Source organism: Varanus komodoensis, unplaced genomic scaffold, assembly GCF_004798865.1.
Source record: "Varanus komodoensis strain SLA01 unplaced genomic scaffold, ASM479886v1 scaffold4, whole genome shotgun sequence".
Classification (NCBI taxonomy): domain Eukaryota; kingdom Metazoa; phylum Chordata; class Lepidosauria; order Squamata; family Varanidae; genus Varanus; species Varanus komodoensis.
The window spans coordinates 26204129-26227718 of record NW_025335941.1 but is presented as its reverse complement, the minus strand read 5'-3'; the positions used below and the strand labels follow the sequence as shown (position 1 = coordinate 26227718).

At 39.9% G+C, this 23590-nt stretch overlaps 1 protein-coding gene across 1 annotated transcript in view; it reads right to left on the bottom strand.

Annotated features, from left to right (window-relative positions):
* Positions 1 to 23590, bottom strand: part of CADM2 (cell adhesion molecule 2) — a gene marked incomplete at its 5' end in the record, with an annotated part of 180309 nt that overhangs the window by 112144 nt on the left and 44575 nt on the right. The window contains 2 exons of the mRNA XM_044442230.1: positions 7762 to 7899; positions 13155 to 13307. Coding sequence (XP_044298165.1) covers positions 7762 to 7899; positions 13155 to 13307 — 291 coding nt within the window. The remainder of the gene's footprint in view (positions 1 to 7761; positions 7900 to 13154; positions 13308 to 23590) is intronic.

Below are 23590 nucleotides of genomic sequence, written 5' to 3'. Positions count from 1 at the left end.
GTAAAGGAATGTACTACTGAGATTTGTGTGTCCTCAGTGTACTAATCAAAAGAAGCAAAGCTGAAGATGGCCCACTTAATGCTTGTGATGTACTGTGCTTGTTGTGGCAATGGTTAACCTGGGAGGAGGTGGGAACGGAAAGAGCAAAATGAAAAATGTAGTTAGCAACCAATCCTGTCTCTGTTCCTAAAGTTCCATTTAGGGACATGCTAGATATGTTAAATGGCATGGATTTGCAGTCACTTCATACTGGCAGATCGTGTTTTACAATAGGAATTCAAATAATAAGTTAACATATTAAGTGTGAAGCACTTAGAACTATTCAATATGTAATGAGGCCTGGGAATCTTCTACTTTCTTAGTCAGAGGAATTGTTGCTACCTGTAAAAAAGAATCACCAGATTCAGCAAAGGAGATGTTTACATGCAAATGCATGATGTGCATCAGGTTTGATGTAAATGTTTTCTAGGTAACTTTTAATATTAAAAAAGATGTTTTCAGAGAATGAAATGAATTTCCAAAATGGCAAAAAAACCTTCTTTCATTTGTGTTCATATTTTTATTAGGAAGATTAGGTTCATTTTCCTCAAGGACACTGTGATATAACACCCAGTCTGATTGGGTATCAGATTTGTTGCAAGGAAAAATGCATATGTTGCAAAGCTTCACTGAACTGGTGCTGCCAAAAGGCTTTTTGGGAGGCTTGGCCCCTCAATTCCTAGTATTGAAGGAGGGAATGGGCTTCCTGAATGTGTGTATGTGGAGTCCATTGTAGGTAGTCTAAATGCATGTCTTCTCTTGGGCACACACTCTCTGAGAAAACATAGTGTTTCACGTAGCTGGATGGAGATCAGCCACATATGACAAGACTATTATGGAAGTGGATTAAATATTTCCCACCATCACACACATGCTTCTCATTAACTAATAATTAATCTGCATTGCTGGTGCTTACATAATGACAATGTAAGCTAAAGGCAGATATTTATGTGGTCACCATGCAGTAATATCTGGATTAGTGCCTATAAATCTGAAAATTCAAACATTGTTTTATGTATCAGGTCAGCTTTGTATATTTTGTGCTATTTGTAGGGATAGGTGAGAAATTCATTTCCCTAGACTTTTGACCAGAATATAACCAATTCATTTTGGATAATGAATGCAGACCCAAAGGCAATTTGTGGTTTAGAATTCATACATTTCTGAGCTTGTAAAGTAATCCTCACAACAAGGAAAATGCACTAAAATGCATATATCATTAAAATGTGTGAAAAATGATTTTGTGTGTAAAGAACCAACACTCATGATCTGAGATGGGCTGCATTCCTACTGAGTCCCACACCCTTACCTATCTGCCAGCTAAACATAATGTACTATGATACTGTATTTCTGCTTTGCACACATATGCAGGTACAAGTGCTAAAGATTGGGCATGGCATACTTGTTTTGGGCAGGGACTCTGCCTCAGGTAGTTAGCTGAAGTAAGTCAAAAATATGTTAGAGAGGAACATTTCCATTTGATCGTATTTTGAAGGATACTTGCTATCAATTCATAATACTGCCTACCCTTGGATTTTGAACTATGGAAAGATCTTTAATTAGGATGAAAACATAATGTATTTATTTTCCTAAACCCTTGTAGAGATCTATCCATGATCCAATAGTAAAGTATTACAAAGGGCAGACTCTTCATTTTTCCCCAAGCTCCAAATTGGGTCCTCACATAACAATGACCATTGGAGAACCATACCAACAAAAGCCTGTAGCATGAATGGTTTATGTGGATCATCTGACAGGCAAGCATATAGACATCAGAGAGTGAATCCCACTGAAGAAAGACAGCAATAATGCACCCCATTTATCCACAAAATAGATTGGAAAATTGACAATGGACCATCCTCAAGTAAAGCTCACTGTATTTCACAAACAAATGCTGTCAAGCAATTTGCTGCAAGGTATCTGCATAGGTGGGAAAGTATGTGTTGTATTCAGTTAGAAAATGACTACTGGGAAATGGAAGGAATAGCTTATTGCATAAGATGACAACACCTTGGGAACTGAGCTTCAGCCCACAAGTTCTTGCATGTGATGAACAGGAATTGCATATGAGCATTATTATAGCACAATTGGAAATTGCAAAGGAACAAGATGCTATTTGCACATATTTAGCTCATTATAGCATATGTATCAGAGAGGTAGCTCCTCTGACATAAGTCATATAACCTGTTAAAATATTTTAACAAGTACAGTCTCTGGTCATCAGCAACTTCTGTTCACTCTTCCCAGTTTTAGCACCATTTACTAGCTCTGCTTCCTTATGTCATATTATAGATACTTCAGCTAATAATCATTATTATAAAAACATGGGAGAGGAATAAAAGAATGGATGAAAATGCTTACATAAGGAAGAGACAGCAAATTAACAGGAAGTAACCTATGAAATAGAAGACCTTGTGTTTCATGTTACTCAATGAAGTAAAGCAATTAATCCCAAAGAATCTGAAAGAATATTCCAAAGCTGAAAGAGTTTGCTGCTTGCAGAAAGGAGTGTGGGAGGGGAGGATATACAGAGGAAATCTTCTGTCATTAGACGAGAATGTTCCTGGGAATTAGCCGCAGTCAGCCATGCTTTGTTTGATCTATAACAGTTTTACAAGGCTAGACATTATAAGCAAAAGGAAGAAGAGATGATGAACTAAAACAGGTTTGTTGTAGTAGTAAGTCAGTTATCCTAGTGAGCCAAAGGTCTTTCCCAGGAAACCTTTCTCAACCTGATAGTTGCATTTATTATCATCCATCACCATTGGCTATGCTTATTAGGGCTGATGTCCAACAACATCTGGAGGGCAACATGTTACCAACCCTTGATCTAGTTGACACCAAAATTTGCTAGCATGGAAAAATAAGGAACTGAACTAGAAAACTATGCCATGTTCCTGGGGAATCTGACCAAAGTTGCTAGAACTGAGACTGACTCTTCTGAGTTTGTTTGTTTGTTCATTTTTCATCCTTTTTATTTTGCCAGGAGACTACTTCATGGATAACAACTTTGAGGCTTACTTCACAGACTAAGAGCAGTTTATTCTCAAGTGGAAATAAGACTATAGCTCTGCTACTCAAACCAGTTAGTTTACCAAATGATCTTGTTGTTTTGGAGGCTTCTGGCAACATGAAAAATCTCTACACTGCAAAAATAAAATTGTGTGGAATTTCTAATGCGTAGGAAGCTGTGCCACACACTCTTTGTTTAATTCTGAAAGAGGAAGAAGTCTGTGCATTCTAAGACTAGCTTTGCTGAAGAGCTATGACTGTGGTATTAACCAAAAGCACAGAGCCATTGGGCTTTATTCTGTCTGCCATGGTTTGAGAAGAGTGAAGGTTGCTTTACAGTGAATATATGTCATGCTGCATTTTAATTTTTTTCCATGTTTTAGCTGCTCAGATATTTCTTTTTAAAATGCTGAATCTTTAATTTATTTTGCAATCTGTTTTTTGTCAGTGGTTTCAGTTTTGCTTTATTATGCTCCACTGCATATGCTCCACCTGGCTACAGGACAACTCAGAAATCAAATGAAATTGTGCCATTTTTCAGGACCAACCCTACTCTATCCTTACTGTTAACTTTACTGTTATTATAGATGTTTTATTCTGTTAGTGTTTTAATAGGTTTGTAATGTGTTTTATTATGTTTTAATATATTTAATGTATTGTAAGCTGCCTAGCAAGGCCTTGGTAGTTATAGGCGGCCCATAAATATGTCTACACATAAATAAGTAAATAAACGGAGACAGCTCCCTCAAGCGGCAAATACAGGGAGCTGGCAGCAAAGCGTTGGAGAGGACTTTGGGTCATGCAAGACCCAAGGCTAAGACCTTTTTATTTAAATGTTATTTTAATTGTTAATTTATTTATTGGTTTTAGTTATTGCCTGGATGTATCCAATTTTTATATTTTTGTATTGTTATTTATTTGTTGGAAGCCGCCCTGAGGCTTGTGCGAATAGGGCGGCATACAAGTTTCCCAAATAAATAAATAAATGCAGACTACGCTTCACACCCTAAGTTACCCAGTTGTCTTCCAGTACAGCAGAGGAGCTCTCCGGGGTCAGTGCTGAAGTTTCAGCTGCCAGTACAGTTGGCTTCTGTACATGATATGGGAGGGAAATACTCTTCATCTCAGATGGTAAAACCTCCTTACACACTCCTACATTTTCTTGGCAAGTATAAAAAAGATATTTTCAGATAGAAAATGGGTGCCCTGGAAAATGTTCCACTTTCAGCTGCTGAGGCAGATTCCCTTTGTTCTGAGTAACTATGTTCATCATAAAGCTCAGTATGTAAGATCAACATTGCCGCAGCCCTTGGTAACGAGCTCTCTTGTCTGATCAGGATACCGGAGTGTAAAAGCAAACAGAAAGGAAGTAAAAGTAGGTTTAAAAGGAATGAAAAAACTTTTCTAAGTTATTTTATCATCCCTAGATGGACGTGTCTAGACATGTAAAGACTGAAGCCTGAAATAAGCAGACCTTGTAAACAGTAAGAAAAGAGTGAAAAATATTTGAGTGTCCAACCTAAAGGTCTTAATGAGATAAAGAAGAGTCTTGTGATTCGCCTCATTATCAAGGCACTGGGAAGTCTGTGGGAAGGAGTTCCCCAAGGATGTTACTTTTCCTTTTGTGTGAGAGCATATGCATGTACATGCATGTGCAATCATGCACACACATATTATGTAAAACAGTTAAAAGCATTCAATAAAAAAAACTTTGTTAACTTAGTGTTTTGTATGCATATTTACTATCTTCTCTTGTGCAAGCATCAGTGATACCCACCCAGGATTTTCTGAGGATATTCCCACCTCACCACAAAAAGAAAGAATGATTGCATGTTTGAGACGTTTATCTTTACATGTAGGTATGCAATTGTTGAGCTAGCAGGATTTTCTTGATTCTTCTCATGTACCTGAGACACTGAGACTTTAGTCTTAACACATTCCTGGGAATAAGTCCCTCTGAAGTCAATGGGTTTACTTTTGAAGGGACCTAATAAGACTGTACTGTAAGGTTATGTTCCTTATCTGACTAGCAAAGCATAAGACCCACAGAAGTCCTTCTGAGCAGACCTGTAGCATTGCACCGTTACCTTTATAAAAAATGTACCAAATGTTCTCAAGTTGTTGGAATGTTGATTTCAGTGCTAGAAACCTAGAATAATGTGACTAATTCAAAGGTACACCACTCTATCGCAGCTTTGCTTGAAATGGGGAAAGGTATGCTGTGACAAGCTTGTTCTCATCATCTTTGCCCATTCAAAATGCAGACCAGCTTGTTGTAGGTCCTGCTAAGTTCCCTGTTCAAACTGATGGACTGCCCTACCAGGTCCTAGGCTATTGTGAATCTCTTTGCACACCTGCCACAGGCAAACTACACCGTCTCTTACACAGCAAGGCCTAATCTTCATCTTCTTTTTCGTTTTCACATTTATTGCTATTTTCAAGACACTTACTTGCAGCTGGGAATATGCAATTTTCACTCCAACAGCTAAAATCAGGGAAATTAGTTGCCTTGTGAGCATTAGAGTGGCACTGCCTTGGTCTCTCTGGTAAGAATGAGACTATCATTGTGGAAGCTAATACTGAATTCAACCTTGCTTGTTAATGGAGAATGACAAAAGTCATACATTTGCTTGGAGAAAATGCTGCAGGAAAAGCACACTTTCTATCTCCTGCCTCCCTCTCTGCTTGACCACATGCATTTAGGTACATTTTCATTCTGATGGAGGTAATGTTTCTGTCTCTTCCTAATATCATTTTCTGATCTGGATTTTAAAACTTCTCATAACAAGGATGTTAAATAGAAGAAAAACATAAGGAAATTTCCATCAGTACCAACTATAGTCTTTTTATTCCCCCTCTCCTTAAATTCTGTATGTTAGCCTTTGTTGTATTATGCATTACTCAGCATTGGTGAATGATTAATATGTGATCTTATTACTTCCATAACTTTCCTTGGAAAAACTTCATGGCTAACTAATGTTGGACATCTTTGACGTACACAGATTCTAATGGAATATTTTAAGGGAAGAACTATTTCAAAGCTTTTCTGAAAAGGCAAGGTTCAAAATTAAAGCAGCAATGCAATTGAATACTGAAGTTTCTGGCAGCAGACAAAGTAAGAATAAAATGGAAAAGCAATGGTGAATCAAATGTCAGCACTTTTTATTAATTAAAATATTACCAATGTAACAATTTTAAAGCAGGGTTGGTAAAAATACTGGATTCATAAAATTAAAATATTTTTAGAACAAAGTGCATGCTGAAACTTCCTGAAATACAATGCACAGAATGTGATTTGTTCATTATGGGAGTTCAAATACCTTTTTAAATAGGCAATGCATATTTAATAAGCAAATCTAATTATTATGACTAGGATCAGTCCAAGGAATTTCACTTTATGAAATGAGTCATACTAATTCACTTCTCCACCCCACTTCCAAGTCAAGGTAAGGCTACCTTGGTAAGGATACCTTTAAAACCAGCCATCCTATGTAGCATCTGAGGGGGAAAAATCCCTCTTTCCTTCCTTGGTGGTAAAACTACAAGGATAAATTAAACAACTTAGCAGTTTGCTGCCCTTTTATGATGTCCCAAACTAGCTGGCTGTGGAGGCCACCTCATTCTGTCAAAGGGAAGGGTTGGTCTGAATTTGTTCTCTCAGCAATGCCCAGCAATTTAATGAGCTGTGCTGAGCAGTGCAAGGTTAAATCACATCCAGATGCAATATGCATAGCTGCACATATCATTGCCTCTGTTCTAAGCTAATATTCTAAACACAAAAAATAACAGCAAGGAAATATACTTTCTGGAAATAGTTTATTCTGTAGAGATCACTCTGCAGAGAAGCTCTTATCTGCCTCACAAAGGAGGCATGGTTGGTTGAGATACGGGAGAGTTTTGTTTTGCTTTTCCCCTGTGGCCATGCCCACACTATGGTAGCCTTGCTACACAAAGTTCATTTGGCCCAAACTCTCTTAACTTTCCATCATATATTGAAGAATTTTTTTGTTAATCTTGCAGGTTGGCTTGCTGAGCTGAAATGTTTCAATAAAGTTCTTATGCAGAGTTTTTTAATTGCTTGTCTATATCTTGATGCGGAATTTTAAAACTCTTTTTATTAATTTATTTTGTAATGTTAATTTTACTCAGCTGACCAGACTACTGTGATCGCAATAGAAGAGTGGGATATATATGAATTTGTAACATAAATATCATTGAGAGTTACAGCATGCCTCCGCCACAGTGCACATAAATTAGTCTACTGGGAGTGCAGGCAGACTATAGGACTTGCTTCATCCATACTTTTTGCGACAAGAAGTATCCCATTCAAACCCATTATGGAATGCATGGCACTGAATGCAGGAAAGTAGAAAGGGCATAGCTCCTGCATTTCTGCTTGTCCTATATGCACCATTTAATTTTGCCGTGTCTGCATTTTCTATGGAAGAGTTGTGCTGCAGAGGCTAGTCCAGTGGGCAAAACCCGCAATGGCACAGCTTCACTTCCTCTCTTCCTAAAAGAAATTGGCTTATCCATTCATAACTTGGAAGCGAGAGAAATGCTTCGTATTTGCTTTCTAAAATTCTTTTGATTGCTTTCGGTTATCTCGAAAGAATGAAACAGCTACAGTTTTGTAAATCAAATCCATGGATTTGCATGTTTAATTAACAATTGTTCCTTATAAATGAAATATACAATTCCAAACAATACCTTTCACCTCTTTTTCATTCTTGTACCATCTGATATCTGCAGCTGGCTTACTACCAGATGTTTTGCATGTGAGTTCCATCCTGTCACCTTCCATAACCGGTGAAATAAATCCACTAATTTGAGGAGTCTCTGGAACACCTAATGAAAAGCAAACAAATAAATCATAGTGTTGCTAACAAGTTACATTAAAAGAAATTAACTGTGGAGAGATGCAAAATGGCATTATTGATTAGTTCAATTTCTATTGGTTCTGAAGTAATATCAGGGTTAATAATAAATGCATGGCTAGCACTCATGATGGCTATATATATCCTCCACTATCAGAAGCAGCATGCCTCTCCATGCTAATTCCTGAAAATACACATTGAAAGGTGCCACTGCACTCATGTCCTCTTTGTGGGCTTCACGCACATTCTCAATACATTAGGAGGAGGAGTGGCAGTTAAAATGCATCGCCTGAGAATAAGCTCTCCAGAGACTAGAACTGGAGTTTTAAAAGCGTTCCTCTATGAATATAATGAGGGGAAAGGGCCATGGATTCATAGTAAGGAATATATGTCTCAGTTTAATTAGCTAATAATAATTCACTGATGTCACTCAGTTCTCTCTTTAGAGCACAGTGTGGTTTTGATCAACCCATATGACCATAATTTATATCCTGTATAAATTATGATTTCATGGGCTACATAGAAACAGTGAATTTCCATGCAGACCGTGAAATTGGACTCAGTGTGCAGCTGGAGCTCTGGGACCCTAGTGCACTGCAGAAAGGCAGACAAGCAATTGGAGCAAATCTCAATGCACCAACAGGTTCAGAAGCCTGTAAGGTGATGAGCTGCAGGCCTCCAGGCAGAAGGGAGCATGTCAAGCTAAGTCAGGCACTTCCCATTTTCCTTGCTTTATCAGCATCTAGACTTACTAGCTGCAGAATACTATTACCTGCTTGCTAGTGTGGTTTCCCTCTGCATTCTAGTTCTGCTCTCCTCTCTCTGGCTTTTTGCCCCCTCAACTATGTACAAATAATTTTAAAAAATCCTTACTTTCCTACCTCCAAATGGAAGGGACTGAGATATGGAAAACAGAAAATAGGAATGGAACATGAGACAGCAAACATGGTTGCACAGGATTTACCAAAGATACAGATAATTTATCTCGAAGGATGGGTGGATCGGTCTATTGCTGGTCTATGTTACTCTCATACCATTTCATTCCAAAGAACATCTGAATTAATCTGCATTTAAAAATCTATGGACAAAATTGCTCTAAAATGTGTATTTTAAAATCTACTTTTTTCAAAAGATGCATTGCTGAACATATTTTGAAATGGTTTTTGAGCTGACAACTTTCCCAGAAGAGTTGGAGAGGAGCAAAATCAGGTGGAAAACTTAGTCATGATCTCTATCTTAGTCCCGAAGATATAGTTAAATCATCAGAATTTATAGAAACTGAATTCTTCACAGATCATTACTAAAGGCATAGTGTCATCAGTCAGATGCGACAGAAATGAAATATGGAAAGTCTTAAATGAGTCAAAGACTTCCAGTGGTTCCAAGTTCAAAAGTCAGTGGAGCAATAGTGCTGCACAGAGATACTTGTCAAAAAAGAGAGTGGTGGTGAAGAAAGAGAGGTGGGATTTAAATCACAGAAGACAATCATTGCCTAAAGTAAAGTTTAGTTTCTTAGTTAATGTTCCAAAATAAAATCAAATCAAATAAAAAAATAAAGGAATGAGGAAGAGGAAGAAGGATGAAGAAAAGCAGAAGTGTCCAAAAACCTTCCAGTCTTTTCCATCAGATTATTCTAGCATTTCAGAACACTAATGCTTCATGCTTGGGAAAATGTTCATCAGTATGCAATTTTCAATATTGGTAATCATCAATCCCCACTGAAAGGAACAACCAGGTCTCTTCCTGTTGGGATATTTTTGCAAAGGTTCCCCACTTCAATGCAGGCAGTCTCAGGTCATGCATCAAGTTCGACTATTGACCACCAGTTCTCCAAAGCCCAGCACTGGCTAAGTACTGGGCATTATACTTATCAGCTCCCATTGAAAGGTCAGACCTAGGTTAAGTATTCCAAATCATGCCAAGATGTTGTGCATCCCAGACTGCTGTTGTGAATAATGTGGGGTGTACGCTTCAACAGTTCCCAATTAAAGGAGAGACTCTGCTGGTTATGGTGTTGGGCTATTTCTCATCATTTTTTTCTCATAGTGCCTCTAAGAACAATTTTGCAAACCTGTTGCTTCTTGACAAATGAAACAGCTTGTGTTGCAGAAGGACGACAGATCAATGCCATCAGGAGGGAGAAAAAGGAGGGGTAAAGGTTTTCTATGGTGGACACAGATGTGCAGCAAAAGCTTGTGACATAATAAATAAGGACAGGCTGCATCAAAAAAGATAGTAATGGTGAAAAGTGGAAAAATAAAAACAAGAGCCACTGGTAATAACAGGGGAGACCACAAAGCAACAGAGGTAAAATAGGATGGATTATAAGGCACAGGCAGTCAAACGGAGCATGCTAGGCAGTGGGCCAACCCACAGGCCAAACTTCAAAAACAAATGGCACTCTCGCTCTCGTCTCTCCCTCAGTGTTTAAAATTCGTTCAGACTGAAGATGCATCTTCCAGACACAAAACGCAACCCAACGCAGAATCAGGCAGCAGAGTAGTTACAAAAAGGGAGCAGATCCTGTCAAACCTTCCTGTAAAGGGTAGGAAATGTTACATGAAGCGGGGGAGGGAAATAAGGAATGCAACCCTAAACATAATTAAGAGGGAGCAAGTCCCATTAAACCTAGTGGGATTTACTTCTGAGTAAGAAATGCATCCTTTGGTCCATCATTTTTATCTTGTTGCACAAGATGAATAGCCTGTAAAAAAAAAGAACTGTGTCCTTGTGGTTCATGAACTTTTAACACTGGACAAAAGGTGTGCACCTTTTCAGTTTTCACTTGCGTCATGCCTTATCCTTTAGTTCATTTACTCTGATCTAAATTCATGGATGACTGATTATCCCTGAGCAATAGTAAACATGAAGGAAACAATTGCATTTTTGTAATACTCTAATTCTCTTTGGGATGTGTGATACCTTATGTTATCCTTAATAATACCTCTAACATTAAAATCTAATAATCCAAAAGAATGAAAAGGTGATTGATGCTCAGAAATTTCTTAGTTGATTAAAAAGATGGCAAAAATGTATTACAGGAAGAATAATTTTCAATGGATTCAATAATTGCCCTTAAATTACAAAAAAATTATAAAAGTACAGCTTGATAAATGCCTTTTTAACATTGCTATAGCCTTTCTCTAGAAACAAAATAGATAATAATGGGGTATATTACCCATTGAATTTAAAGGCCATCTGTTTTTTATTATCTTAAGATGTGCTTCTTTAGATTGAAAACTGACCTGCATTTGTCTTTATCCTGGAATATTCTGTTCTGAATTGGTCCCCCCACTCTTTAATGTCAAAGTGGTAAAATAGCCTCAGTGGAACTAGCAGAGGCACATATTTCATATCCTAGGAACAAAAGCAATTCCCTGGCTGGATTGCTTAATATTACTGGCACACAGAACATTTTACATCAGACTTATTAAATTCATCTCTCACCACATTATATACAAAGACACAAAAATGAGGAAAAACTGGGGGACAGAGAAAGAATAAAAAAAATAAAAGGCAAGGGAGCATGCAAAATCCAGGGGCAACCTGTCAGGTCCTCATGCATGATAGCAATTTATATATAAGTTGCTACGCAGAAAGATCTTTTCCTGCTCCTGAAAAGATGTTTGGTGCTGTCACCTTTGGCAGTGCTAGTGTATTGGAGATGGAGAGGTACCCGCAATCAGTCCTCTTATTCTCCATAGATGTCATCAGTCCAATGGTACACCTGCAGAGTTGGAACAGCATGTGTGCGCTTGCTTGCTCGCTCGCTCGCTCTCTCTCTCACTCTCTTGCTCTCTCTCTCTCTCACACACACACACTCACGTGCATATGGAGAGAGTGAGAGAAGAACAGTATCTAAAAAGGAGGTTCATGGAAAGAATTCAAATCTCTTGTGCATATGTATAACATATAAGACACAAGAATCAATATTTACTGATGGACTGGTTTAAGAAAATACAACTTAAGTAACCATATGCATGTGAATACAATCTTGTGAATCTTGATGTTTCAAATATTTTCTGGGCCACAAAACAAAACAAAAAACAAAGTTTTCCTTATGATGATTCCCTGAGTGCTCCAGAAAGTAGCATAATATTTATAAGTTTAAAAAGTCAACCATCCAAATGAAAATGTGTACATATGGAACAAAAGGCACAATGGAGTACAACAAAATAGTCAAGTCCTCACTGTCATTGGATTTAACACGCTACTGTTGTTTACTATGTCTCTCTGCCTTATGGAGTATGAAATGGAGAAACGAGTAAAATATAATCAACCCTTTGGTCCCTGGGTTGGAAACTGTACTATTCAGGAATGCTTCTGCGAGGCTGTTGCATTAATGGAATAGCCACAAAGAGACATGTGATTTCTGTCATGTCATACAGCAACTTTGTATGATCTGTACTAGCAATTTGTGCATGTTTTGAGCAGTGCCTGGTGGATTTGGAATACCACCTTATATGTCCATCTAGTCTGATATTGTATACTCTGACTAATAGCCACTCTGCCGATCTTCCACATCATCCACTATCTGATCTTTTCACTTAAATATAGCAAGGGTGAAACTGGGACCTTCTGTAGGAAGAGTGGCTGATCTGTCATGGAGCCATGTATCCTCCAAAGAACAAGTTAAGTGCAAATGCACATGTACCTCTAGTCTAGAAGATTCACAAGCTCACCATTTATACATTGCTCAAAAGCATCAAAAGTAGATGTAGTACTTACATTTTTGGCTAATTTTCAGTAAAATAATGGCCATGCTATATACTCAACAAATGGGAATGGCTTGTGCTTCATTGCATGAATGGTCACAGCATACCCAGGCACTCCCCTTTCTCCTCTTCTTCTAGTGTTTCCACAAGGAGGAATTTGGAAACTTTCTGTTCTCTTTTTTTCACCATGTTGCCTGAACCCAAACAAACTGTAGTTAACCTTAATTGTGGTTAGTGGAAACAAGCCACCTTCTGACTATATTTCAAAAAGCTTGTTGGTTGTATTTAACCAGATTAACCATAGTGTCGGGCTTGGAAAACATGCTAGTGCAGTTAATCTAGAACAGAAGTGGAAGTTTCTGAGAACAGATGAAAGGGAAGCCCTGATGGGAGTCTAGCACAACAGTCAGACATGGTTTCTTTTTGCTCCATCTTATATCATTCCTAAGAAGTGATAGCAACCATCCTGTCAACTCTTCTTATGTTGGTATTATGAACATGATATGCTTACCCAGAACAGTGAGGAAAGCCTTGGAAGTCTTGACAGGCATAGTAAATAAAGAGCAGGTGTATTGCCCTTCATCTGACAGTGACACATCAGTGACTCTGATGGTCAGTTCATGCCACGTGGCTCGGAGCAGCTCAATTCTATTGTCCCTCAGAGCTGTAAGGCAAAAATATAGGCATGTATTTAAAGAACCCCAATAATAAACTTAGCATCAGTGTATTTAACAGGTTAAATCTGCAGTTGTAAGAAATGCTTTAGGTACAGTTTTATTTAAAAAAAACTGAGAAATATTATTGATCTCTCATACACATATATACACGACACTTTGCAAATAGGCTTGACAAATAGTAGAAAAAGCAAAATGAAATGCTGTTAAAAGCCCAAACGTAAAAATAAACAAACCAAACCTGCATTTTTTCTGGGCAACTGGAATTCATAATTGCCATGGATCAAGTCACAATGCATGTCATCCTAAGCCACTCTGAGAATAAGTCATGAAGGGGGTTGTTTTTTCACTGAATAACCCATGATGGTGCCAACAAACAATCAGCTTCTCAAAGCTCATCATAGCTTGGTTCTAGCTCACTCCTCCTGCCTGCTCCAGCATGCCCCCACGGGTCTTTGTGGGAAAATTCCCATCCAGCAATTCTTTGCCTCCTTGCTAAGCCAGCAGACATTTTATTATTGGTCCACTGAGTGTTCTTGGCATGTCTCACCTTTCTGCCTTCACCCTTGGCAGATCGATTCCTGCCTATGCTTGTTTCTCAGCCCAAAATGGTAAGCCCAAGTATTCTCTTGTGTTTTTTTTTGTCTTTGTTGTCCATGGATAGCTGGTACTTTCTTTGGCTGCCTAAGACACAGGTTTCTGCCATTTTTCCATGTTTGCACCACCCCTTAATTTCGATGGAAGTGGCTACTTTTCACTGCTTCTTCCCCCTCTTCCTACTGTGCTCCAACTACCCAAGAAACAGCTTGAGTTCTGGTTCATCTTCCTGCACCCAACGGCAGATGCACACCATATTCTCCTTTAGCAAAGAATCCTATTTTACATTTGCTGCTCTCTCCTCAACTAGTCTTCAACAGCATGATAAGCATTTGTAGCTAAGTCTCTTCTTTCATCATTTATAGCACCCTACTATGTTATTAGAACGGTTTCCCCCATAAACCACCTTCCATCTCCATCATAGAGCAGTTCCCTAGTCTTTAGATCTGCTGTTTCTTGCAAGCAGACATGGCAACCCCGCCCCCTTTTTTAAAGGTACAAACCTTAAAAAAAAAAAAATCACGGTGAAGCCGTAATTGGCATGTTATGCAAACAAGCTTGATAACCTTCTTCACTGTGTGGAGTCATAGTGTTACTGTCTATAGTCTTCACTCCTATGGGGAATGCTACCTAAAGCAACACTGGGTGATATATGAATTGAATATGAAGAAGAATGGCGTACGGCCATATGCAAAAAATGTGGCATTGCTTGACTAATGGGTCGGGGGGACTGACACAGAATGTCCTCAGGTAGATACTTAAGAGGGGAGAAAGCTCACACAGCTCAGAGGTATACTTATGGGAAAGGATGCTTACATGGGACATGACTATTACGGCATCAGTGGAGTTGTGGTGAGGAGGCTTATCTACTGTAGTTATGTGTGAGGAATACGTCTTGGAGTGGGGAGCATTGGATTCCCTGGTCTAGGCTCCTTGGATTCTGGACTGCTTTGCAGCAGCCCTGAGTCTGAGTTCCTGGCAAGCACACCTAGTGTTCATGGGATGCCCACCAGGAATCGAGCTCCACATGCCGTGAAAGCAAGATTCCAGATGGCTGCTGCACATACTGCACAAGTGGACTGTTGGGTACTGTCACATTCCCGGAAGGCTCATGGAGTCAACCTTTTTTCCTGTCAGATGCAGCTGCAGAAATGGCTGCTACACATGGCCCAGAAGAGGGACAGGACCAGTGATGGGGTTCTCTAGGAATGGAGCCCCATAGCAGTGTCCCTCTGTTACACCAGTATTCAGGGCTCACCAGGAACAGAGCACTGTGAAACCACTGTATAAGCAGCATCTCTCTTTGACACCACCTGCAGCAGCCTTTGTGCTGCTGTACCTGATGCATAATAATGTTGCCAGTTGCACAAACTTCATTCCAGTTCAGTTTACTTTGCAAAACTGGGCTGCGCATGAGAAGACATCTGTGAAACCTAGGAGGACAGATTTCTCTTGGGTTATTCCCAACCCTAATCTATTGTATTCTAGCAAGTACAACAGTTGAAGGTAGATTAGATAATTTTGTTGCTATAACCCTTGTGCAAGTGTATTATAGTCCCTATTGGCAGCACACACATGGGTAATGATCCCCGATCCTATCAGCAATAACTGAGTGGATACTGCACACTTCATGGTATGTTGATTTTCTGAATAGTGGGTTCCTCAGAAAAGGTGAAGTCTGATTTGGTCAATTGTCAACAGCAATTACATCATTCTTAGTGTCTGGTTCTGGAAGGTGGGGATTGTCCTGAAAGAAATGTCCTTGAGAGATAAAGAGTGTGTAGGATGCAGGAATCAAACGTGACATCTGGTATAAGGTCTTCCTCCACATCCAGAAGCATGTAAAGTGGCATCATCATGATTTTAAGTGGACAAAAGTTTGCTCTACAGGGAGTCCAGCACTCAGCATCATCAGCATCATCTTATGTGTGGTGTCCTTGAAGCTTGGTATGGTGTCCTGAGCTATGGCTGAAGTGCAGAAATGGTTACTGAGAATGAGGGGGTGCATGTCAAATCGATTTACAAGGGCTGGTGGAGAATAACCCTATGGCTAGCTTATGTGCCAATAACAAATTCCAGAATATAGCAATGCTATGGTTTCTCCACAAAAAACTGCTCTGTGTGTGTGTCCCTAAATCTGCCTTCAAATTAACAGGAGTCTGGACTGCCATGCTATAACAACATGCATGGTTGTATAATTCATCGCTCCTCATGACTAGAACTAAAATGCAGGTGTGTCAAGATTGCAGTGTCCCTGACCCATGAGGAAGCCCATCTAATATAACCTCAATTTCTTTCTCTTATCCCTTCCCTTTATCGCATAAGCTGGTACAGCCCATGGGAGTGCAGGCGACTTCCCTGAAGATTTTGCACACAGTAGATTGTCTATCTCTGAAGGTATTGTTGAGCAGGGGGTGCCCAGTGTTAAAAGCAAGTTTGTACAGAGTCAGTCCTATTTTCCCCCTCCCTCCCTCCCTCCCTCTTTCTGTATGGATTTCCACATTACAATTTCGGAACGGTGAATTACAGGGCTTATTTCTATGGTTTTAAAAGCAGACTGGGACATGGAGAAAGTTCCACAATACACATCATTCTAAGAATATGCATTTGACATGAATGTCCAAATGGTTTTGGTATGCAGCAGTGCCCACCAATAGAGAACACATCGTTTTGCTGTAAGTTGCTGCAATCATAACATCATTTGTCCAAAGAGGAAGACATTTCCAGCCACTGCTGAATTGTTTATGGCCATCTTGGCAGAGGGTTCTTCTGTAAACCTGTTTGTCCCATTCCCCACCACTCATAGAGTATAAGTGTGCTACAAAATCTGCTCTAGCTATCATGCAATGGGGTGGAAGAGCTCATGCTGGTCATTGTGGTGATCAGTAAGAGCTGCTGAGAGCAACATTCAATGAAGCAGCAATAGCAGCTTCTCCTGCCATAATTCAGTTTTCAGCCCTTTCCAAAGTATGTGAGAGAAGTTCTGGCAGTCATGTGTCTCAATGGTTTAGCTGCAGAAACAAGAGGACCAGAAGAAGAAGAGAGTGCAGTGCCAGAAGTATGGAAATATGTGGTTTGGACTGGGTAAAGGAATGCCTAGCTCAGTTAGTGGCAGTGGGATGGGGGAGCGGGTGCCACTGAAGGAGGCTTTGCTTCTTGTGTTATAGAAAGAGCATGTGGAATAGCCGCAGGGTCAGGTTTCATCATGTAAATTGCAGTGGAGGAAAGGAGGGGAAACTGTGATCTGCAAAAACATCATCTGGAGGGCACCTGTTGCCGCTGCAGTAGGAAACCTGCTCTCTTCAGCCTGCACAGCCTATGAGCAGCAGCACGGTCTCATTTACACACCAAGTTCTTCATTTGCTTTGGTGCAGAAACCTGCAGGGCAGTAGGTAACAAATTTCAAACAGGTGAACAAGGGATGTGCTAATAAATTGGATATGGGAGTAGGGGAAAAGTGAAGGGGAAAAAAGTTAACTGGCAAAACTGCATGCTTCTTAAAAGGCACTATGCAGATTACACACAGCTGGCTGACAAGAGGAAACAAACAAAAAAAGTTGCTAATAAGTGAAAGATTGAAATTGTGTGCGGAGAGCGGGGGATGCCAAGAGATCACAGATGTTGCAGCCGTTCTGTCTGTTGCTAGGCAGAGTTCAGGAAGTGAGATGGCTTGTGAGGAGTGGCACATTTTTGGCTGCCCTTGCTAAGCAACTCCGCTGTCCCTTTCAACAACCAATTATGAAATTAACCTTCCAAGTTTGGATGACACAACTGCCCATCATAGCTAATCACCCATGATGGGCTGACATGTCAGATCAACCAGGTCATGATCTTTGCACTGAGTAACATACCACCGCAATGGTTAATATTAATCCCACTTGCCCATTTGTAGAATTTTCAATGTGTTCTTGCATCCCAAAGAACATACAAGGTTTTTAAAATTTACATTACAGTTTGATGTTCTTCGTATTTCATGTCTACCTTGTTTGATTGCTGTTGCCATGCAATTGCATGCTTGGTTCAAGCGGGGTGCCAGACAAGTCACATATCTTAAAACAGTGATGGCGAACCTTTGAGAGACCAAGTGCCCAAACTGCAACTCAGAACCCACTTATTTATCACAAAGTGCCAACACTGCAATAAAACCTGAATTTGCTGACCACCAGCACAAGGGGACAACGTTCCACTGACCACCAGCTTTTGGCCAGCCCTGAAAAAGGCATCTAAGTGTATTTCCTACCTTCTGCTAAAATCACAATGGGTTGTGCAGACTCGAATGGGCAACTAATCGATCAACCAACCCAGTAGCACAACAGTTTAACCACTGCACCACCTGCATCCTGCTAAAATCACAGTCCATGCAAAGTCCTGGCCTTTCACTGACCGGCCATGCAAATGCTTGGTGAGTCATGACTAATGAGTGATGTCATTGCCTGGCACCTTTAATCTTTCCAAATATACGCATGGCTGCTGGGGCTATCATGTGCTGACAAAGGGCTCTGGGTGCTCCTTTGGGCATGCATGCCTTAGGTTCGCTGTCACTGTCTTAGAACAACAAGAACTAGTCTGCTAATTCACAAATGCATGTGGTTATTACACGGAAATCTGCCTGTTAATAGCCCAGAATGATTAGCTTGTGAGAGCTTGTTAGGAGATAGTATCTGGATAAATGGAAAGATATCTTTTGAGGGTTTTCAGGCCCCCAAAATGGGGGTAATCGTATGAATACCCTGCATAATTGCTCAGAGGTCCAGGGAGATACAGCCTGAGTTAGACATCCCTTAGCATTAGGGAAAAAAGTGAGGCTTGGCTGCAAGTAGAGCACAGTCTTAACCCAGGGCAAAAAAGAGGAGAGTGCTGCTGCCAGGCTGGCCTCCATGGAGCGATCAGGGTCTTTACTGAGAAGCTGCTTTTCCTCATTGTCTCCGCCAAGCCTCAGGAGCACCATTTGTTTCCAGGGCCTTGATGTCTGCTGAGTTTGTTGCTAGAAGAACTGCTGTGCCTTTGAACAAGGCCAGTGTGGAGCAGGCACCTCATCAGGAAGCAAGCTGAGTACTGAAGCAAAATAAGCTTTTTGGCACCACTGTATTTGGGTATTTAATTTAGCAGTGTAATGGCAAAGCAGGGATGAAGCCTCCAGTAGGGCCAGGGAGGGCATTGCCTACTCCTGGTCTGCAATGAGAAAATGTCTGCCTTTTTGGTACGTAGAACAAGCAGACAGGGGCATGAATGAGCTGGCATCCTCCTTGCCACTGTAGGAAAACTCCATTTAGTATCACCTCACACCACCTCCTTTGTCCCATACTTTATGAAGCAGGTGATACTTCTGAATTTTCTCCACATGTCAGCTCCGCATGTATAGTCTCTCACTTAAATTCTTGTCACCACTCATCCACCACTGTCAGAGGAGGAACAAGGTGGCAGTTATCCTCCTAGGGATGCAGAGAAGAGCACCCCAAATTTGGCACCTGAGAAAGGGTCATTAGACCATTTTACATTCACTTTGGCCTTGCATAAAAATCATAGGCAGTTTGGTACTTAAAATGGTTTGGTACATTTATATCTACAGAAAAACATATCTAACATAATCTGCCAATAAGAGTGTGTTTGGTATGTTAAATATTGTAAAAATAGAAAGATCACTTTCCTCATTTGTTCATCAAGCAAAATACATATGGCTGGAGGAAGACTGAAAGGACATGCTGGGAAGGTGGAAAATATCTAAAAATATCAATTTCAAAATGAGGCACTTCTATTTTGGTAAGAAAATACATTAGAGGAAATAGGAGAAATATCAAATGAATATTCATAAGGAGTGCTAGAGAACAGTATTCTTGCAAAAGTTAATAAACTCTCTGCTCTAGAGGTGCTATAGATATTTGCCAAATAATATACTAGGGTGCACAGTCTTTCTTTCCATTTGATTGCATGCATCTACTTAGAAGTAAGTACCATTAAATTCAATTGGGCTTATTCCTACCCAGGCATGCATGCATTCATTCAATGTGTATTACATAATTCCACCAAATAAGCAGCAATATAGGGTACAGTCCTATGGCTTTTGCCCTCTGTGACCATAAGCCCCTGAACCTGAAGGCTTATGACCATCCTGTTGATGGCAGGAAGACCAGCTGTGCAGACATGTGTTTCACTTTCCTCCCGCTCTACATCTTTTACTAGATGGCCAATAGCACAGGTGTTTTGAGGGGGCTTTGAAGAAGGCTGGCAGAAGCTCAAGATGCCTCATATCCTGATCTCTCCAGTCTCTCTGCTCCCTGTCTACTAAAATGTCCTTTCTCCCACTTTCCAGTGTCTTTTTCCAAATCTCAGAGGTCAGTTGGATCCCTGATGCCCCCTTCTGAGGTTAGTGTGCTGGTTCTGGTTCTGGCTCAGAGCCAGAGATCCAAACTATCCAATGCCCCCTCAGTTGCTGTCTAGAGGCTCTAGGATTTGGATACATTTAGGGAAAAGTGGCCTTAGTCCTCAACATAATTTGGTTTTATACAGTTCAGTTTGTTCACATGATCAAGCCTGATCATCTCTAATTATGTGCACGCACAGGCAGTTTCACAGCAGAAATGGGTAAACAGAGACATACACATTAATATGTAACAGCACTAATTTAGAGTAATATGGGAAAGAAATGACACTGTTATTTCTCCATAGGAAAATGGCAATAACGAAAATGATATCCTAAAGTATTCTGCAATTAAGACTTCTGTTTATCTGTTACACTATTAAAACAGATATAGTTCTCTAGAAAGATAAAATCAAAAGCCATGGTGTTTTTGTGATCCTTGGGAAGAATAACTTTGGAATCTGTAGAAGCCATGTCAAAAAGCAACAAAAACAATGATTCAGCAGCTGACAGTCTTCTACTACCTCGGGCTGCTGGTATGTCTCTCTGATCAACAATGACAAGTAGAAAGCTAATATGAATAGACATGATATATAATGAGATTCTTAAAGTAAAGTCTGCTACAAAAACAAACAAAAAAAAACTGCACAACACATTAGTTCAACTGTAACCTTGTTGTTGATATTGCAGTTTGTGACACCTTATGGTGCTGTCCGAGTGTTATGGAACAAAAATAAAGCTATAATTGTATATCAAATTTAATGTGAAAACATTGGCATGTCTACTCAAAAGCAAGTCCTTACCGCAATCCCAGGTAAGTGTGGTTAAGATTGCAGCCCAAAGTTATATCTATTGTCTTTCCTGTGATGCAAGTATGACTGATTAATTACCAGCAGGAATGTGTTCATAGTTTCTGTCTGATAGAGAACAGTGAAAAACAAGAGGCAACAAGATCCTGCATGGCAGAAGTAAATTTTCTTATGGCAGAGCTTAGCAATGCGAGAGCTTCAAGGCCATATACAGAGCTGTTCCCTATCAAAAACTACCCTGTTCCACAGCATTCCTTCTAGAATGACTGGTCTGCAGATATATCATCTTCCTGTGACAGCAGAGCTTTAAACAGGGAAGAACCCTTAGCCTTCTGGATACCTTGGCTTCAACCCCCATCACTCCTGCCCACCGGCCATGATGGTTGGGGCTGATGGAGCTACAGCGTAAGTCCTCACCACTCAAACATGGTGCAAACTAACATATATAAAGGGAAGCATGAGCCAAAATCAGCCATACTTTATCTACCAACTAGTGCGTGAAGAAAGGAAGTGTTCTAGCCCTGCCCACATCCTGGGGCATCTCTACTTCCCTGCACACATTCAGGGCAACAGACCCATGTATCTGTATCCCTTCTACAGAGACTCCTGTATCTGTATCTCCGGCTTCATTCTAAATTGCCTCAGTAGTAAGCCCAGTGTTTTAAAGCCTAAACCTTAGAAACACCGTTCCTGAGAATAAAAGATCCCTTGGGGGTGTCACATGTGAGATCTGAGGGTTCCTTAGGTGGAGTTGGACAAAAAAGTGATGGTAGTCCTTACCATGCTGAGGGAGGTAGTCCTCCGTTCGTGTTGGGTTGTTCTTGGCTATGTTGCTGGAGCCTCCTCCTTCCTCCCTTCACAATTATATTTGTACCCTGATTTCTTGAGGTGTATATTTATAGTGATATTCACCAGGCCTTTACCAGATTATAGGCAACAGCTTTTCTGCATGAAGAATGTACTGGAAAGCATTCTCATAGGCAATTGTCTCACAGGCAATTCCTTCTCGTCAGCACATATAGATAGATGGCCTTTCTCCCTTGGAGAAGAGTATATGGTTGCAAGCTACAAACTCAAGAGGTTTATTTTATGTGAAGTGGTATGTATGAATCATGATTTGTTCAAGTTTATCATTCACTGAAAATTTTCATCAATGAGAAACTCTAAGAGCTGTTCGCTGAATTACTGTGTCCCACTGAGCTGAAGACTACAGCCCTTAGAAACATCAACTTTTTTTGTTCCATATAAGCCATTGTTTGCATTTAATTAAAATGGAAAATGATTTTAATCTTGACTCCAGCACCACGGTGGGTAAACCCATAAAAACTGGGTGCAGCCTGCATAAGTTAGAGTATTTCTAGGAAGTTTCTTCAGCAGAGGTAGCTGCATACAAGAGATTCCTACCACCTTTGCTGAAAATTACCCCCCATTGTATAGTAATGTAGTAAAATTACCCCCTTACAGAGCAGTTATGCTACTTAAATATGCAATCAGAGCCTTAGGAAACATTTTTTCATTGTATAGCCAGTATATTTTAAGGAGGGGAGACAGACTTCATGCTAGAGGAATCTATTTTGCTTTTGACTTAGATACCATGAGATTTACCACCCAGTATAAAAGATATGTACTTGAAATATATGCATTATTATTTATTAAAAGCTTTTCTAGCCTTCCACTACAAGCATCTTGGGACAGCTTACAAGAAAAAGAAAAGAAAAACCAAAAATATAAAACAAAACAAGAGACTGTATCCAAACCTCAATAATAAAACCCAGAGTAAACCAGAGTAAGGAGTACTGAGGAGTACTAAGTGCAGGACTTTGTTTGCATGCAAGAACTAAATGGAGTTTACAGTTGTTCTACATACAAACCACTCTCAGTCATGCTAAGCATCCTTTTCTTCAGAAGTTTAACTGGGTGGAAGAAGAACCATTGTGCTGCTGCTATTGTTAAATAACAGGAAATCAGAAACACTTGCCCATCTACTGCAAATCCCCAACAGAACTACTAGCAGTTCCAGGGCAGCCTCCTTTAGGCCCTTTGCAACACCCAAGCAACATTCTGTAATGCCTGTGACTAGATACATTTTAAAAATATCATTAGGAAAACTTCTACATTTTCTTGATAAAAGCTGCAGCTATGTTTAGAAATAAATGTGTACACTGTGGGCCATGCAGGTGGGAGAAGAGGAATGTTTGCAGTATGCTACTGAGAAATGGATTTCTGCAGTATCAACAATATATAATCAATATTAGGTATGGGATCAACTTGGAAGGAAAAAAATGAAAGAAAACATTTTTTTAAAGATAAACAACAGTCTAAACCAGCCCTGACAGACTTGACTGATGACATAATACCCTCTTCCTTTTGTGGTAGTGACACAAAAATGCCAAAGGACACAAAACTGTCAGTCTTGTTGTTTATTTTCCATCTTAGACTAATAAAAGAATGTGTGTGATTGACAGAAGACGGACATGGGCATGGTCCCAGGCATACAGTGTGCAGTTTT